The sequence below is a fragment of the Monodon monoceros genome, unplaced genomic scaffold, assembly GCF_005190385.1.
Source record: "Monodon monoceros isolate NGI ecotype Baffin Bay Population unplaced genomic scaffold, NGI_Narwhal_1 Super_Scaffold_9, whole genome shotgun sequence".
Lineage (NCBI taxonomy): Eukaryota > Metazoa > Chordata > Mammalia > Artiodactyla > Monodontidae > Monodon > Monodon monoceros.
The window spans coordinates 7,317,002-7,335,219 of NW_021703786.1; the positions used below are offsets into that span (position 1 = coordinate 7,317,002).

An 18,218-nucleotide genomic window follows, 5' to 3' on the forward strand; every position below is an offset into this window, starting at 1 on the left:
GAAGAATTAGATTTATGGGAACAGGAAGACAGCAGAATATTCTGGGCTGCAGAACCTGCAGGAAGTGTTTGCCTAGTTTGGCTAAAGCTTGGAGCAGGGGAAGGGAAGGGGAAGAGTGGAAAATAAGGTTGGGAAGGAAGATGGGGGCTAGCTGGTACTAGGGCCTTGAAGGCGAAACCAGGTTGGATTTTTCTTTACTCTGAACAAAACAGAACATCTGAAGATTTCTAGAGAGTTTGTTTGAGGAGGATGACCCTGGCAACAGAATGGAGGGTAGGTGAGCAGGATCACACTGTTGCGTGGCCCTACAGGACACGACACTGATGTGCAGGGCCCGGCCTTCACGGCCCTGTGAGAGGGAAGGGAGGAGCCAGGGGGCTCCCGCCCCGACCTTTAGGCTGCACCTAAGACACGGACAGGCGCCAGCAGTACTGGAGGAGAATATGGTAAAGCTAGCAGAGACATGGTTAACAGAACCTGGCGTGGATTAGATCTGAAGAGCAGGGGAAAGGGAGGCACTGAAACCAGTTACGAGTTTGAGAGAGAGAGGGGAGGTAGTGGTCTGGCACTGGCAGCACTGAAAGTATACACATGACAGGATTCAAAAGGAACCATCAAACACATGGCCAAATCTGCATTACATGGCCCTATGAAAGCAATTGTTTTCTGTACTATAACAGCTTGCATGCCTATCTCTCCACAGACCTGGGTCTCCTGGTTGACAAGTTCCACGTCCTCAGAGCCTGGAACCTAGCACATAGCAAGCATACAAGGCAGAATGAAAAATGGAAGGAAGAAATGAATGGATGGATGATAGCGGCTCTCAGGTCCTGCCTGTAGGATTCCTAGACCCCAAAGTCTTATATTTCAGGACCTTTGAGGGCAGAGGGGTCCTCCTAGTGATGGCTGTAGGCAAAGAGCTGTGTCATCCACACAATGGGAAAAGATGGGGGAGAGTAGGGGTTGGGGGATCCGGAAGAGGAAGAGGAGGATTTGAGCAAATAAATACCCAGCTAAAGTCAAGGATTTACATTATCACCATTGGCCGCAATACAGTAATAGGGACGCACTGAGTCCCCAAGAAAATGAAGTCAGTCTTATTAACAAAGATGCATGGAAGGGAAAGCCCTAGTAGTTCTTTTACCCAGGGGAAAGGAGAAAACCACAGGGCTGCTAGGAACCACCTGTGATCGCTCTCCTTTTTTTTTTTTTTTTTTTTTTTGCATCATTCACATAGCTCTTCTCATATAACCCAGAATTATGGTTATCTGTAGTTATTTCTCCTGTAAGATCTCATATGGCCTGGGATTACGGTTTTCAGTAACTATTTGTCCGTGCTCTCCTCAAGAGCAAGGAACAGTTCTTGGCCTTCTTTGTATTTACAGCTAATACTGAGCTATAGGCTCAGCTGTACCAATTTTTAAAATACTGAAACACTCACGATTGAGCTGCTGCCCCAAGCCACCCCAAGTACTTTCTGCTGTCTCAGCCACACTGGTACCTCACCGGAGACCTCCCTAGGATCTGGCAACTAAAGGATTAACACCTGGCAGAGCCAGCATCCCACGCTATGCCAGTTGTCCACTATTTTGAATGTCACCCCTGTTGGACCCTTCTCAGCTTCCATCAACCCTCTGGATGACTTGACCCGTTCTGCCATACCCAACTCTAGTCTCCTGTCCCCGCCAGACCCATTTCCCCTGAAAACTCACCAGGCTGGGCTGGCAGCACCTGGCAGTGTGGGTAAGGGCATGGCCTACCCTCTGGGGCGCCAGAACTCCATTCGGAAGGCCCCTCCCCAGATGGGTACGGTCCTAGGGGCTGGCGTGTAGTCAGACACAACCACACCGGCTGTGAACTTGGGTAAGTAGGGCCTGGGGTTTCTGGTAGCAGCCTCCTGTCCAGGCCCGGAGGTCCGAAGATCAATGGGTGGGCCTCTGGGGACCAAGGATATGCCAGGCTGGGGCCATAATGGGGAAGAATCTGGCACACTCGGTGTGCGGCCAAGTCCTGGGGTCGAGAGGCTGGGGAGGGCTCTGAGGGACTCCCCCGCCGTTTCCTCTGTGTGTGTCGCACAGGGAGGCTGGATTTCTGCAAGTGGAAGAGGCTGCTGGGACCAAGGCTGGGGCTGGAGGCGTCCGCTGGCCCAGGGGCTGGCTCGGTGAGGGCCCTGGGCCGTTGCGGGCTGGGGAGCTGTCCTGACGGGGCTGCTGGGCTGGAGCTGGCTGCTTGCGGATCGGGTGAAGGCAGCTCTGGCTGGAGTTGTGTCCGAGGAATGGCAGGCCTGGACTGCGGGACTCCAGTTTCTGGGCCAGACTTCCTGCCGTGCCACTGGAAACGCCTTTTGTAGTGGTGGTGCCGGTGGCGGTGGTAGTGGACATGGCTGGAAACCTGGGTTTCCCCTGTGGGCACCACCGAGTCCAAAGAACGGGGCCGAGAGGTCATGCTAGGCTGCGCCTCCCCCCGCCGGCGCTCGCCTTCGGGGCTGCAGTACACCAGGGGGTCAAAGTCACTGCTCAGGGAGCTGTGGAAGGTAGAACTGCTGCCGTGGATGCCCTGCAGGCTGATGTCCGTGCAGTTGACCACTGAGTCACTCGAAGAGCCGTGACAGGGCCCTGAACTGGAGTCACTGGCTGGCCCGTCTGCCAGGTAGCCGCTGCGCTCTGTGCAGTAGCTTTCTCCAGACCCGCTGCTGTCGTGAGGCCTGGCCCGGCGTGGGGGCATGGGGCAGGTGGCAGGGTGCTGCAAAGTGCACCGCAGGTGGCTCAGCCCCCAGCCCTGCGCGGAGGGGCTCTGGGCCACTGCCAGGCGCTGTGGTTCGCCTGGAGCCCGGGGATGTGCGCCTCTGGGGAGGCGGTGGTGCCGAGGGCCCACGCCTGGCTCCTGGGATGGTAGGAAGGGACCAGGCCGTGTGGGCCGAGCCGCTGCGCTCCGGGAAGGGCCCGACAGGTAGGCAGCAGGCAGGTGGTAGTGGGCATGGCCGGGATGCTGGCGAATAAGGTGGAGTCTTCGGCCTGGTTCTTGGTAAGATCTAGACGGTCCCAGGGACTGAGAAAGGCAATCTCCCTCTGGAAGAGAGAACCAAGAGCACAAGTGTTTGACTCCACAAACGGAAGGAGGGTACATTCAGAAAAGCGTGGCTGTAACGTACTTATTGAGCCTGCATCGCCCGCAAGCTCCATCAGAGTTTGGACGACCAAGGACACTCCTAACCTGCCTGTGCCCGGGGATGCCCTTGCTCCCTCCAGTCAGTTGTCTCCTTGGGAGTTCCACTGTGCATGGCAAGCCCTGCTCCTCCCATCAGCCCTTTGGGGACTTGCACCCAGGGCCACTGCTAGCCCACACTGCACCTTTGGGTGAATTAGAAAAAGGCTCTCTTTCCTCAAGATACTTCACTTTCATCTTTTAGAAGATTGTCATAATATCCTGGTTTTGTTCGAACAGGATACTTTATTGCCAGAAAAGTAGAATAATAAATATACAAATCTTGGACTTCCCAGGTGGCACAGTGGTTGAGAATCCGCCTGACAATGCGGGGGACACGGGTTCGAGCCCTGGTCTGGGAAGATCCCATATACCTTAGGGAGCAACTAAGCCCGTGCACCACAACTACTGAGCCTGTGCTCTAGAGCCCGGGAGCCACAACTACTGAGCCCACGTGCCACAACTACTGAAGCCCGTGCACCTAGAGCCTGTGCTCCGCAACAAGAGAAGCCACCGCAATGAGAAGCCCATGCACCGCAACAAGAAGCCCGCGCACCGCAATGAAGAGTAGCTCCCACTCACCACAACTACAGAAAAGCCCGCGCACAGCAACGAAGACCCAACGCAGCAAAAAATAAATAAACAAACAAATCAGTCAGATTTAAAATCAACAAAGTTGTCATGAAAATACATCATAAAGATGACTGCAATGGAATGGCCGCCTCCTCAGATGAGGCCCCTTCGAGCAGTGCACAGCTTAAAGAACAACTGAGGCAGTCCTGCCTTCTCCTCAGCTTCAAGGCAAAACACTTGCCCAGAGGGAAGCCCCTTCTAGACCCATCTGCCTGCGCACAGGGGAGTCCTTGGCCCACCTCCTACCTACGATGTTGAACATGCAGAGGGGGCAAGTGCGATGCTGATGCAGCCAGGGGTCCACACAGGTACGATGGAACTCATGGAGGCAGGAAATGACCCGTAGCTCCTGGAGAAAACAAGGGGTCTGAACCAGAGTTGTCTGTAGCTACAGTCGTGGCCAGGAAGCAGGGCATTCCCGACTCCCTCTGGCCTCTCCTTACTGCCGCTATCTGCTTTCAAAGACCTCACGGTAGGACAGAAATGGTATGGGCTTTGATATCAAGTAGACCTGGTTTTTGCCACTTAGCTGCACGGCCTTGGGCAAGTTTCTTAACAGACAGTTTTCTGCTGTAAAATGAGGCTAAAAAACTAATCTACCCCCACCCCTCACTGTCACGAGGCTAAAACGAGACGATGCCTCTAAAGCATCCACTGCAGAGCCTGCCACGTGGTACACACTCAACCAACAGTAGTTCTCTTTCCCTGGAAAGCCAGGAAAATAACCAAACCTCAGGGCTGTCTGTGCAGGATACACAGGACATAGATGCAGCTCGAGCACTCACACCAGCCTTGAGTGCTTCCTCCCCCAAGCTCCAGCCTCCCTCCCCAGCCTGGTCACGGAGGTGAACCACGGCCCTGCCTTACCTGGCCCTCCGAGAACTCCTCCAGGCAGATGGCACACACAGGGGCTGAACTGCAGCTGCTACCTGAGTCTGGCCACTCGGCCCGGGCCCTCCTGCAGCCGGGCTGGTACCTCCTGGTGGCCAGCTGGCTGATGGCCCAGGCTGTTCGCTGCTGAAGGGGATCCTGGGAAGAGGGGTGGGGCCAGAATGGGGCAAGGGCTCCTCTTCCCTCAGCCCTGGACTCCAGCTTGTACTCGGTTCCCAGCCACGCAGTTACATCCCGGTGTAACTTGACCACTCCGAGGCGTTACACTTGACCACTCCGAGGCGTTTGTATCCTCGGAGTTCCTACGTGGCTCTGCCAAGCAGGCTAAGCGCCCCCATCCCATTCCCCACTCATACTATTGATTTTCCTTCCCTCGATGACCCATGAGAGCAACTTTTTATCCAACTGCCTGCTTGACATCTCAACTTGGATATCTAACAGGTACGTCAAACTTGACAGGCCCCACGCTGAACTCCTAATCCCATGAACCGCCCAACCACACACCTGTCCTCCCGCAGTCTTCCCCACCTCAGTAAAGGGAACTCCATTCTTTTCATTGCTCAGGCCAAAAATCTTGTTGCCATTCTTGACCATTCTCTTGCACTCCATGATCAGTCCATTAGAATCCTGTCAGCTTTGCCTTCAAAGTGTATGGAGAGTCTAACTAATCCTCGCCACTTTCACTGCTACCTCCCTAATCCAAGCTACTACTACTGTCCCCTGGATTCCTGTAATAGCCTCGGAGCTGGTTTCTCACCACAGATCAGGTGAGGTCAGATCATGGCTCTCCTTCCGCTCAAAACCCTCCCATGAGTGAAAAAAAAATCCTGACAACGGCCTTAACAGTCCAATACCACTGGGCCCCATTAACTCTGTCTCCACCTGCTGCTCTGCCCTCTCACTCACTGGATTCCAGCCACAGGACCGTCTTGCTGTTCCTCAGACATAGCGGGCACACTTCTGCCTCAAGGCCTTGGCACTTCCTGTTTTCTCGCCTCAATCACTTTCTCCCCAGGTATCTGCACAGATCACCCCCTCACCTGTTGAGGGTCTTACCTGTAATGTCATCCTCTCAATGAGGCCTTCCCTGGCCTTGCTTTTAAAAATTAACCCTGTCCCCTTTCCATTCCCTCCCCTTTTCTATTTTATTTTTCTCCCTGGCACACACCACCGTCTAAATTATTGTGTATTTTTCTTATTTATTTACTTACATTTTACTTATTTATTTACTCATTCATTTTACCTAGAATGAAAGTTCCCCGAGGGGAGGAATCTTTTGTCTTTTTGTTCACTGCACTATCCCCAACACCTGGAACAGTGTCTGGCACAGAACAGGCACTCACTCTATTTGTTGAATGAATGAACAAATGAGGACTCTTGTGGAGGGAGGCTGCTGGAAATCAACAAAGTCATTTGCCGGGGGATTTAGGTGTAAACTGTTTCACAGGCGTAAGGGCACCTTCTTTCCTCACTTTGCCCTTCCTGCTCCCCACCTTCCCCCACACGTGTACTCGCCCACCTCCACCAGGGAGCCCACCCGCCTCACCGGTCTGCTGTGACGGGGGCGGCACCGGATGCGCAGCACCGAGGCCAGGATGACCACAAAGATGGTGCCCACCACCGTCAGGAGGATCCACACGTCATAATCTGGCTGGGGGAGCGAGCAGAGAGGGAAAGGGTCACGCTTCTGGAAGGAGCCCAGGAGACACACAGAGGAGCCCAGGAGACACACAGAGAACTGGAGGGCCCCTTGAGTCTTCCAGCAGAGGGGATGAGGTTGCAGGTGGGCTTAGGTGGTCCCTCTCTGCCCACGGGCACTCCTCCAAACGTCTGCTGTGAGAGGTACTATCTCGAGACCCATGTGCTTGGGAAAAAGGGGACAGGGACCCCTCTACAAGGTGGAAGCTACCCAGTGAGCATCTGGCCGAGCTTCCCAGTCGATGGAGAAATACCAGCCAGGATTCAGGGGGCCTGGGGACGAGGGTTTCATTCTGGCTCGGCTACTCTGTGCCATGAAACCACGATGCTGAAAAACAACTTTAGAGCTCAGCTGACCCAATCTGTTCATTCTGCAGATGAAGCTCAGAGAGGGGAAGAAACTTGCCTAGAGGTGCACAGCTGGTGGACAGAGTTGCGCTAGAGGGTTTCCAAGGTCTCTTTAGCTCCAGGAGTCTAAGGGCTTTTGGTGAGAGTCACCGCAGGAAAAAGTGCGGGTGACAGCAGGTGCTGGGGCCGGGGCTGGAGACCTGGCGTGCTTACCAACATCGGGTGCTCCTTCAGCTCAATCCTCACGTGGGCCTTTCGGTTCTTGTACACAAACTCCATCAGCTTCTCGGCATCATTACCCCAGATCAACACCACTGGCCACGTCAGCCCCAGGGGCTGCTGCAGCTGCAGGAGGGAAAGTGCCCACAAGGGTGGCTGTGTCCTGACTTCTTCCCCGGCACATTTCTCTTCCTTCGTCCAGCCCCCTCCTCAAACACCCCATGTCCCAGGTACCTGTTCAGCAGCAGCTCGATCCTCCGTGATGTCAAAGAGGACGGCGCTGGCTCCCCGCTCCCCCGCCATCCGGGCCTGCAGAGACACACAGCAGAGGTCCCGCAGGGGTCAGACACACAGCCCATCCACGCCCCGGCCTCGCCCCCTCACGTGCCTTCCTAGGATTTTGCACACACCACACCTCTGTACCCTCCCACATATAACACATGCAAGGGGTCGGTGGGGTTAGGATCCCCTGCCCCGCCCCAAGCTCGCCCAGGTCCACTGCCTTCCAGGACAACATTCAGTCCTTCCTTTCGTAATGGAACAAACCCCTAACAGGGTTTAGTAGGTGCCAGGGACTGGACTAGGCTCTAGGCCTAAGGACAAATAAGACACAGCCCCTGCCGTCAGGGTGCCTCCAGTCCGCCTTCACGAAGAAGTGTGAGAACCGAGAGCAGGGAGCGACCAGCAGCCCCCAGGGCCTGGGGGGTGTGTGGTGACCAGTCCCCAGTACAGAGAGGTGGACAGCTCCTTCAGAACAGAACTGGGCTTTCCAGGGTCCAGCCCTGCCTGACAAGAGGAGCCTGCAGAGCATCCCGTCCCCCACCTCAGGCCAAGTTCCTGGATCCTGGGACACTGCTCTTACCCAAGGCGGCTATGACAGCCCCAGGCTCAGCCCACCTCACGGCTCTCTCTCCCTGCCACACTCTAGTCTGCAACTCTTTCTCTGGCTCCTATTCAAGGACTAACTGGAGTCCCTGTCTGGTGCTTTATCCCTTCACCCCCTCCCTGAGGGTGGCAGTAGAGACTCGGGTTGGGAGGGACCCGAGGGGCTGTTCCCACAAGGACACAAGTGTGCGCACGTGCCACGTGCACATGCACATACGTGCTCGCCAAGGCTCTGAGAGGATCTAGCCAACCAGGCAAAGCAGAGGGCAGAGCCAGAAAGAGACACAAAGCAGGAATCTGGGGGCTCTGGGTGTGGGTAAGACCAGGGAGATAAGAGCTGAGGGGGCGGTGGAGGCACGAGGGCAAAGGACCGACAGACAGACCCTGCCCCGGCCTCACTGTCGCCTCTCTCCCCGGCGCCAGCGCTCTCTAGCGCTCCTCCCTAGGGCAGAGGCTCACCTTGCGAAGGCATCAGGCTGGGACCTCAGGCCCCTGGGGCCTGCTGATCCTTTCGGGCCTTCCTGCAGGCACTGAAGGAGTTAACCCTCCCGCAAGTAGTGCCGTCAGGAAGCGGAGCCGGTGCTGGGGCTTACACTCCAGCGCTTTGATCTCTGCTTCCCTTCCCGGTGAGAGCCTGTTGGGGCAGGTCTCCTGCCAGGCAGGCCAGGGGAGCGGCTGGGCTCCCGCTCCCTGCTCCCTGCTCCCCAGGTGGCCGCAGAGGCCAGAGGGCCCCTCAGAACAGGCAGCCTGCAGCCAGGAGAGCCCCGGGAGGGTGGTGGAGACGCTCAAGTGGGGCCTTTTCGGCCAGGAGGGTACCTTCCCTCTTCCCTCCCTCCTTCCCTGAGGAGCTGGGCTAGGCCCTCTCTCTACCAGCACCCAGGCCCAGGCTCGCCAGGCTAATTGACTGGAAATTCACAGGACTGGAGAATGGAACTGCTGAAGAAATGGAGAGGCCACAGCCTCCATCCTCCTCTAGCCTGCTTATTCCCAGGAAGTCTCCCCCACTGAGGCAACCCCAGGCAAAAAGAAGCTGTCCAGTCTTCAGAGCCCTCCAAACCAGGGCATGGGAGCAGCCCTAGGGGAAAAGGAGAAGGACTACTGCTAATCTCATAGTCCATGACTTAACCAAGGGGTGGGGAGGTCACCCGAGTAGTCACAGAACTGAGACTCCTGGATCCGCAGTGCTCTAGGGCCTCATGTTTCTCATCCCCAGAATGAGACCCTGAGCCCAGCCCAGCCTGGAACAGCAGGAGGGAAGGGCAGAGACTTCCTTCTCTGGAGATGTTCTTACTTCCCTACCCCTCTCCTTTTGAAGGGTTGGGGTAGGAACGGTGGAAAGTAATTACCCTGACGTTCAAACACCCCAGCCGATTACAGCCCATAATTACAAAGTTGTAAAAGTGATCAAAGAGAGAGGGTTGGCCAACAGGGGAAACAAACAGGGCTTTCAGACAGTGGGTGCCTGTGTTCAGAGTTCTAGGACTCAAAAAGCAAGATTTGGGGCCAGATGGCAGCCCACTCAGGGGCTACCCATGCTGCCCTGCAGTCCACCCGCACCCAAGCAAAAGGGAGGGAGGGAGAGAGAGAAGCACTTCTTCCAGACCAGAACCTGGAAGACAGAGAGGACGGGTAGGCCCTCCAGTCAGGAAGAGTGGGCTTTAGAAAAACAACCCAGAGACCTCTTTGGGAGCTGCAAAGATTCAGCCAGCCCTCTAAGAGCAGCGCGCAGGCTGCCCGTGGCCTTTAGCAGTGGAAGCCAATACGTTCCAGGACTTCTGCACTTCTACGCTCTGCACTTCCCTGCACCTTAGATTTTCCTCTCCAGACACAGTGACAGTCACTGTGTATCTCCTCCTCATCAAAGATTGACTGAGCACCCACTGTGCTCAGGGCACCAAGCCAGGGAAGGCCAAGCCCTCCAGAACAACTCATAATCTAGCTGTGGAGACAAAGCATATACGTACGATTATAATGCTGATAACAACATTCTAGAGTACAAATGAATGAAACAGACCAGTCATTTCCAAACCCTTTTTTTCACTGCAGAAAGCCCTTCCCTCCATTGTGCCCCCCACAATACACACACACACACACACACACACACACACACACACAGACTGACACAAATCGTCAATACAAAACATATAAAAGCGAGCTGAGGTTGAGGGTGGGATTAGGGGTAAGAAGGACCCTTGGCTTCCCCCCAACCCCAGCCCCTGCCAAGGCACCTCCATGAAACCTGGTGTGAAAAGCATGGCCAGAGACCCTGGCAGCATGCCAGGAGGCAAGGATTTCTGCTCCCAGTAGCCCAGCTGGGCTGAGCCAGTTAGGAAAGATTCAGTACAAGAGGTGGGATTCACCTAGGCTTGAAAGCAAGGGGAGGAGGAAGTAGAGGGGATATAACCGTTATTGAGACCCACTCTGCCCAGACTGTTTAGGTCTGAGTACTAAATCTGCCATCAACCATTAGCTGTGAGACTTCGGGCAAGTCACTTAACTGCTCTGCGCCACAGTTCTCCTTTCTGTAAACTAGGGCTAATAACAGGACCTACTTCACAGGGCTGCTCTGAGGGCTATATAGGTTACTCCATGTAAAGCCTTATAATATGCGCCTGGCACATAGTAAGTATTCCTTAAGCATTTATTCACTTATTTGTATCTGTCATTAAGCCGCTCTTAGGTATTAGTTATCATCATACCAGCTATCGCCATGTGCTTTGCGTACATGATTTCATTTACTCCTCACAACAACTCCATAAGACAGGCATCAGCTCCACTTTTGAATTGAGGAAAAAACAGAGGCTCAGAGAGGCTGAACAACTTGCCCAGGGTCACACAGCTGATAAGCAGTGGAGGCAGAATTCCCACCCAGGACTTCAGCCTTCCAAGTACCTGGTTAGCAGGGAGTGTTCTCTGTGGTAAGAAAGGCAGGCCTTGCACCCAACTTTTTTGCCTCCAGAGCCAGCTCCTTCCACCAGGCAAAAGGCTACTGCTCCAGCCCATGCATGAGGGGCTCAGGGCCTGGGGAATCACAAGGATGGCTGTGGAGTTGCTAATAAAGAAACAGAAACCAGTCTGGGTGACTGCGTAGGGGGAGGAAGGTGGTATGCTGACAAGAATGAGAGTCCAGAAGAACTACAGTGAGGGTCAGAGATCAAAAGAGGGAACCATGACAGAAGAAGGCCAACCTTGTTAACTATGAAAGCATAGGATGGCAATGCCAATGACAAGGGCAGCAGTGACAGCTGCAGTCATTTACTGAGTGATTGCTGTGCGCTTGGCGTCTGTACTGTCTCCTCAACTCCTCATAACGACTATAAGATATGAGCCCTGTTATTGTTCCCCTTTTACAGATGGGGAAACAGAGGCTCAGAGAGCTGAGCTAAAATGTCCAGGTCACACTGAGGCGCAGTGGAGAAGCCAGGCTCCAGACCTGGGGCTGTCTGGCTCAAGAGCCCCAGTTCCGGGGATGGGGACACCACCACTGACACTAATTGATTTGCCAGAGCAGAGCTGACTGAGGTCAGTGGTTTTTGAATTTCCTCACCAAAGACCCACCTTTCCCCTATGCCTCCCACAAGCCCTATATTTAAATATGTTTTACCAAACTAACTGCATTTATTATGCACAATTCATTTTCCTATGAGATAACTTGTATTAACACATTGAACTGATAGAATTCAACTGAAAGCAAAAAAAAATGAAGAGTTCAGTTAAGCCTGTGGGAAGTCTAAAATATTGGAAGTAGCCCAAAGATCTACATTACTACCTTCACAGTCCTCCTCTGGGCCAGGGGATCCCAGGTAGGAGCTACTTGGTCAGGTCAAAGGATGAGAGAGCCGAGGGATGCCTTGGACCTGACCCGCGAGAGAGCTTGGGGCCAGAGCAGTTCCGCAGAGTGATGCGGGGAGAAGACGGGCGAGGGGAAGCGGGGTGAGTGTGGTGCAGGGGGCGGGGGGCGGGGGTGGGCACGGGAAGCTCAGGCAGTGACCTCAGAAAGAAAAAAGGTCACAGGCCAGCAGCCAAGGTGCTTCCTCTGAACTCCTGACGGGTTTTTGACTTTGTGTTTCCTTTAGCTCAGGGACTATTTGGGCACTTGACGTACACTCTTTTCATCCTCACAATGATCACTGGGGTAGGAAATAAAAGTCCCGTCTTATGGTAGTGGAAACAAAGGCCCAACAAGGTTAATTAAGTACCTCAAAGAGCACTGACCACATGTTCCTTGTCACCCAGTGTCTGTTCACATGGCTCATCTCTCCTACAGGAGAGTGGTCCTCTAGGGGCGAGAAGAAAACCTCCCATGTGGACACATCACGGCGGGTTGCCGGGTGCCCACACGCACGTGAAATCACGCGCTGCTTCAGAGGGGCAGCGGAGCCCTCAGAACTCGCCCTCCTCCCTCTGCCTGTCTCCCTCCCCTCTCTCTAACTCATACTTACCTACCTAACCCTGGGCACTCATCTGACAAATGAATAAATGAAGGACAAATGTGCCCCGAGGAAGTGTGGGGCTGCCGGTTTGTGATCTCGGAGGAAGAGTGTTTTAATGGCCTCTGTTTCCACTCTTCCTGCATGGTGCTCAGTGAATATTTCTGAGAGATGGAAAAGCCCTCCAGCTGACCCCCTCTTTGCTCTGATGCTAGGCAGGGGAAGGGGTGTAGGAATGTCCAGGTGATGGGGGAAGAGCTAGGATGGGGCGCATGCTCTAGATGACAGCCAAAACGTTCTGCTGGCACATGGCCGGTGGGGAGAGGACAGTGGCCTGAATTTCCACGTCTCTCAGACCAGTCATGGGTTATAAAAACCTGAACTGAGCACATCACTCTCAGGAAACAAGCAGACAAAGAGCACAGGACCTCTCACAGCCCAGAGCTGGGCGCGCAGGGGTTCAGGGTGTGCGGGGCTCAAGTGCGAATCTACCTTGCTGGCCAGTGACAGGCAGGGGCGGGGGGCCCGCTGGGGGCTCTCCAGCTTGACAATGCTGATGAATCCAGGCTCCAGATTGTCGTCGTCACTGGCGTTGCACAGGTACAGGGGGTGGGACTGCAGAGAGAGAGGGAGAGACAGGTTAGGGGGCTCTAGGGAGCAGAAGCCACAGCTGGGAGAGCCACGCACGTCCCCACTGGTCTCACAGGTACCTGGCGGGTCTCCTGCTGCCACGAAAGAGGGGGCCTTCTTATCAGATGGCCTCATGGTAAGCCAGGAGCCACCAGCTGTCATTTCAGGGGTGCCAGGGCCAAGGACTCATGGAGGTGGGGGCAGATGGGAGCAAGGGGTGTGTAAATGAAGAGCCTGCTACAAAGCCGTTCCAGCAATCCTCAAGCCCTGCTTTTCCAAACTGGTCAGCTGCCAAGAGCTCTTCTCCTGGCCCCAGCCTCTCTCACCTCCTAATTCTACTCCAGAAATCCCAGGCTGCGAGCCTGTATCAGTGGCTTCAGAATCCTGCTTCCCTCCTTGCTCCCCCAGGGCGCTGCTGGGTGCTGCTGGAGCCTCCTGTCTCCTCGGCAGCTGTTGCCATGGAGATTCCCATCTCTCCTGTGGCTTGGGTCTTCTCACCTGGTGCCATCTTGCTCCTCTCAACATCCCCCTTTGCTTATCCTGGGATTAAGCAGGGTGCTGATAGGGAGGAGAACTATTTTGGGATGAGGCTTGGCTAAGAGTTAAGCCTTGAGTAGCACAATTCCTAGGAGTTTGTCCTGTCCTCAGCAATGATGCGGTCTGCTCAGCCCTCCTGCTCTGAGGGTATGGCAGGTCCAGTCCGAGACCCTGAGCCTCTAGCCCGGCTGGTGCTGAGCAACGACTAAGGGGAAGTGGGCCTTATACATGCTAACAGAGACCAGAGGGCCCCTCATCAAAGGGATGAGACTGCCCTTCTATACACACTCTTCTCCTTCAGGGTGATTCTAATACTCCCTTGAATCTAATTTTCCTAGAGTACTGTGACAAAGGATAATCCTATGGGCCAGGGGTTCCCACATGGTGGAAACCCAGTGTATTCTGGCAAGAAAGGGAACTTCCTACTAGGGAGCTGCCCACGATTCCCTGGCTACTGCTGTTAGACTAAAGGACTTCCAGAAAGAACCATCAGAGGAACCAGAGAGAATTTTGAATTTACGAAGATGTTTACGAACATGATAATGTCAATGATGGACTTAAAAGCACAGTCAGGGCTTCCCTGGTGGCGCAGTGGTTAAGAATCCGCCTGCCGGGACTTCCCTGGTGGCGCGGTGGTTGAGAATCCGCCTGCCAATGCAGGGGACACGGGTTTGAGCCCTGGTCCGGGAGGATCCCACATGCCACGGAGCAACTGAGCCCGTGCTCCACAACTACTGAAGCCCGCGTGCCTCTACTACTGAGGCCTGCACGCCTGGAGCCCGTGCTCCGCAACGGGAGGGGCCACCGCAATGAGAAGCCCGCGTGCACCACAACGCTCCCTGCAACTAGAGAAAGCCTGTGCACAGCAACGAAGACCCGACACGGCCAAATAAATAAATAAATAAATTTATAAAAAAAAAAAAAAAAGAATCCGCCTGCCAACGCAGGGGACACGGGTTCGAGCCCTGGTCCAGGAAGATCCCACATGCCATGGAGCAACTAAGCCCATGCGCCACAACTACTGAGCGTGCGCTCTAGAGCCCGCGAGCCACAACTACTGAAGCCCTCGCGCCTAGAGCCCGTGCTCCGCAACAAAAGGAGCCACCACAATGAGAAGCCCACGCACCGCAACAAGAAGCCCACACACCACAACGAAGAGTAGCCCCCGCTCTCTGCAACTAGAGAAAGCCCGCGCACAGCAACGAAGACCCAACACAGCCAAAAAAATAAAATAAAATAAATAAAAGCACGGTCACTTTTTGAAAGCACTTTCAGGCTATTTCCTCTCACTGTATCACTGCAGTCCCTTGAACATAGTAGGTTCTCAATACATATGCACTACCTCACTTTGAACTGTATCCTTGTGAATAGAAATCTTTGGGCAGGGGGTGGTGAGATGGGAGGGGTGTCCATTCTTGCTCCCAGAAATTAAGGACTATTAGTCTGGTGGTGATCGAGGTTTAGTGTGGGAGAAAGGTTATATATCCCCCTAACCCCCAGAAATGGGCTGGCGCATGAGGTTGGGGGCTCTAGTGAAGCTGTAGCCCCCATCTCAACAAGCTCCATTAGTCTGTCCGTCTGCCCATTCATTTCTTCATTCTACCAACACTGAAGGCCCTCTTGGTGCCAGGCACTGTTCAATGAAACGAGGAGTCAACAATGAATAAGACAGGCTCCTTGCCTTTAAAGCTCAGAAGACAAGCGGGCAAACACTGTGTATTGTGATGTTACAATGCAGGTTCATTCAAGGGCCTGGGGGAGGGCCTGAGGAGGGGGACCAACAATCCCATGCCGGAGGGCAGAGTGACCTCAGTGCTTCCTTGGGGACTAAATAGGTATGTGTTCACCCAGTGGACCCACAACCAGGGGGGAGGGTACGCTCCTGGCAGAGGAAGCGGCCTGCGCTGAGGGTTGGGAGGGGCAGTTAGGTCCGGCATGAAAGGTCGGCAAGAGCAGGGACCACAGATCTGCGTTTGAGAAGGATCTCCCTGGTGACTGCAGAGGACAGGCCGCTGTGGTGAGAAGTCAGGAGTCAGCTGCTCCAGCAGAACAAAAGATGTGAGACCTCCCTTCAGGAGCAGCCACAGAAGTCCACTGCTGTGCGTGCTCCCACACCCTACCCATGGTCCAGCTTTCTCAAGATAACTCCAAGATGCCTCTCACTAACCAGAGGGTCAATGGAGACAGGGGAAAGTCACTTTGGAGAAGAGTAGTCTTTAGAGAAGGATTTTCAAATACTTCACCACCACGCTGCCCCCAGGCCTTTGCGGGGGAACCAACGTGTACCGTACTGTAGTGCCACGTGGTAGGATGCTGAGATAGAGGGGAAAAAACGTGGTGCAGTCACCAGACTTCCGTGGTCCTGAGCTAACTACTATGGAAGAAGGAAGAGGAGGAAATGAACCATTAGTAAATGCCTTTGGCATGCCAGAGCCTGTAGATGTTATCTCATTATGAGGTAGGTGTGCTCATCCCCACTTAAAGAAGGGGAAGAAGCTTGAGGCTCACAGAAATTAAGGTCACACAAGATTAGAACCCAGCTCTGACTCCACCCTCTGGAGTTATGCAACTCCAAATGAAACACATAGCAAACCCACCACTGTCCATGCTAATGCTGCTGCTGCTGCTGAGAGATATGTACATTTATTGAGTAAATATGGTGGGCCAGTGAGTGTTCGAAGCGCTTTTGCGTATTACCTCTTTTTATCCTCATAACAACCCTATAATTGTCTCCATTTTAAAAAAGAGGAGGGCTTCCCTGGTGGCGCAGTGGTTGAGAGTCCGCCTGCCGATGCAGGGGACGCGGGTTCGTGCCCCGGTCCGGGAAGATCCCACATGCCGCGGAGCGGCTGGGCCCGTGAGCCATGGCCGCTGAGCCTGCGCGTCCGGAGCCTGCGCTCCGCGACGGGAGAGGCCGCGGCGGTGAGAGGCCCGCGTACCGCAAAAAAAAAAAAAAAAAAAGAGGAAACTGAGGCACTGAACAGTTAAGTAACATGCCCAGGATTACACAGCTGAGAGCAGAAGATCAGAGGAAATGGAAAGAAGTAGGATAAAATAAAAAAAAAATAAAAATTAAGAACAATCTCCATTTGACTTTGAAAACATGATACCTTCCCCCAATTCATAACCAAGAAAATTTGTCTTCCTAATTATACATTCCTAAAGCATACAGGCCCAAACACAAGTCCCCGAAATATTGGTGGTAACTTCCAGGAATGTCTTAGGCCCTCTTCTCTTTTCACTTTCCATGGTCCCCCGGGTGACCCCAGCCAATCCCATGGCTTTGGTTTCCATGTAGAGGTGGTTAATTATATATGTGCAGCCCAGACCTCTCTTGAGTTCCAGACCCCAGGAGGGGCCTGGATGTTTCTGCCTGAAGAACCTTAAATGAGACACCTCAAACTCAGCATGTTCAAAATTGAACTAATCATTGTATCCCTCAAAACTGTTCCTCCAGTGTTCCCTGTTTGAGGGACCTGAACCACCATCCGCCTATTACCCAAGTCAGATGTTATCTTCCTCCTCTCCTCTGATCTCCTTCACACCCTACCGCTACCGCCAACAACCAATCACCAAATTCTAACAATTCTATCTCCTAAACATTTCTCTGCCATTCCCACCACGGCTACTCTGACACGGGTCACCATCATTGCTATCCCAATTTACTGAAATAACCGCTTAACTAGGGTCAACCCACTCCCCAGCCTCCCCCTGCCCCCAGTTCCCTACACTGAAGCCAGAGTGGCCTAAGATGCTAATTTGGGCATGTCACTCCGAAGCACTGAAAAGGCTCCTCAGAGCTCTTAGAGTGAAGTCTGCACTTTTAAACACCGCTTAAAAGACCCTGCCTGCTCCGGTGCCATCATGGCCCGCCTCACGGCTTACCATCCCTGTCAATACCTCTTCCCCCGGCAACCCACGCTCCAGAAAGACCTTGTTTCATGTCCCCAAACACTCTGGTGCTTGCTGCTCTGTCAGGGTGGGTTGGAGGCCCTCATCTGGGCCACCCTTAGTACACTGTATTTCCCCAGTCCTATACTCACCCCAGCGTGTTTCGGTTGTCTGTGTACATCCCTCCCTCTCTCCCCCAGCTTTGACAGACCTCCACTGCCCCTCCAGTGCCTGCTACACAGGTTTTAAAATTAAATATTGAATGTCTACAACCAAATACCTATAAAGACAGCACAACGCACACCAAATCCTGACAACCGTGGCTTTGGGAGAGGAATTACAGAGGAAATGGTGAAGAGACTTTGGTGTTTTGCTTTGAGTACTTCGATCATAGGCTAATATGTGGAGATATTAACTTGAGTTTCATTTTGTGCTGTTGTGGAAGACTAAAAACGAATGACAGCTATTTATACGTTGTTCCTGTCTTTTCCCTCCTCCCGTTCCAAGAAGAGAGGCTCGCCTTCTATTTCCTTGCCTCAGGGGCATTGGCCAAAAGCAATTGTTGCTAAAGACCTATCTTCCTGACTTTCCATGAAAGACTGAACTCATTGAGGAAATGTGAGTGTCCTGAAAGCAGAAAGGACAGGCGGCTTGGGGGTGGGGGTGGGGGTGGGGAGCGGCACAGGTGGTCAGAGTCCCTGGAATCTTGAGCGTGGCGGGGAGGAGCCTGGAGATGTGCCAAGTTGTCGGAAGCTACAGCCTGTGCCCCAAAAGGGGTGGACCCCAGGAGGCTGGACCCTAGCGAAGATGCTGTGCCTACCTGGATTGTGCTAGGACAATGGGCATATTTGT

At 53.8% G+C, this 18,218-nt stretch overlaps 1 protein-coding gene across 1 annotated transcript in view; it reads right to left on the reverse strand.

The window, feature by feature from the left end:
- The window catches only part of RNF43 (ring finger protein 43), a 60,318-nt gene that overhangs the window by 1,943 nt on the left and 40,157 nt on the right, over nt 1-18,218 (reverse strand). The window contains exons 3-9 of the mRNA XM_029211482.1: nt 12,801-12,923; nt 7,228-7,302; nt 6,988-7,119; nt 6,275-6,379; nt 4,705-4,866; nt 4,084-4,186; nt 1,713-3,068 (exon numbers count right to left, since the gene is read on the reverse strand). Coding sequence (XP_029067315.1) covers nt 1,713-3,068; nt 4,084-4,186; nt 4,705-4,866; nt 6,275-6,379; nt 6,988-7,119; nt 7,228-7,302; nt 12,801-12,923 — 2,056 coding nt within the window. The remainder of the gene's footprint in view (nt 1-1,712; nt 3,069-4,083; nt 4,187-4,704; nt 4,867-6,274; nt 6,380-6,987; nt 7,120-7,227; nt 7,303-12,800; nt 12,924-18,218) is intronic.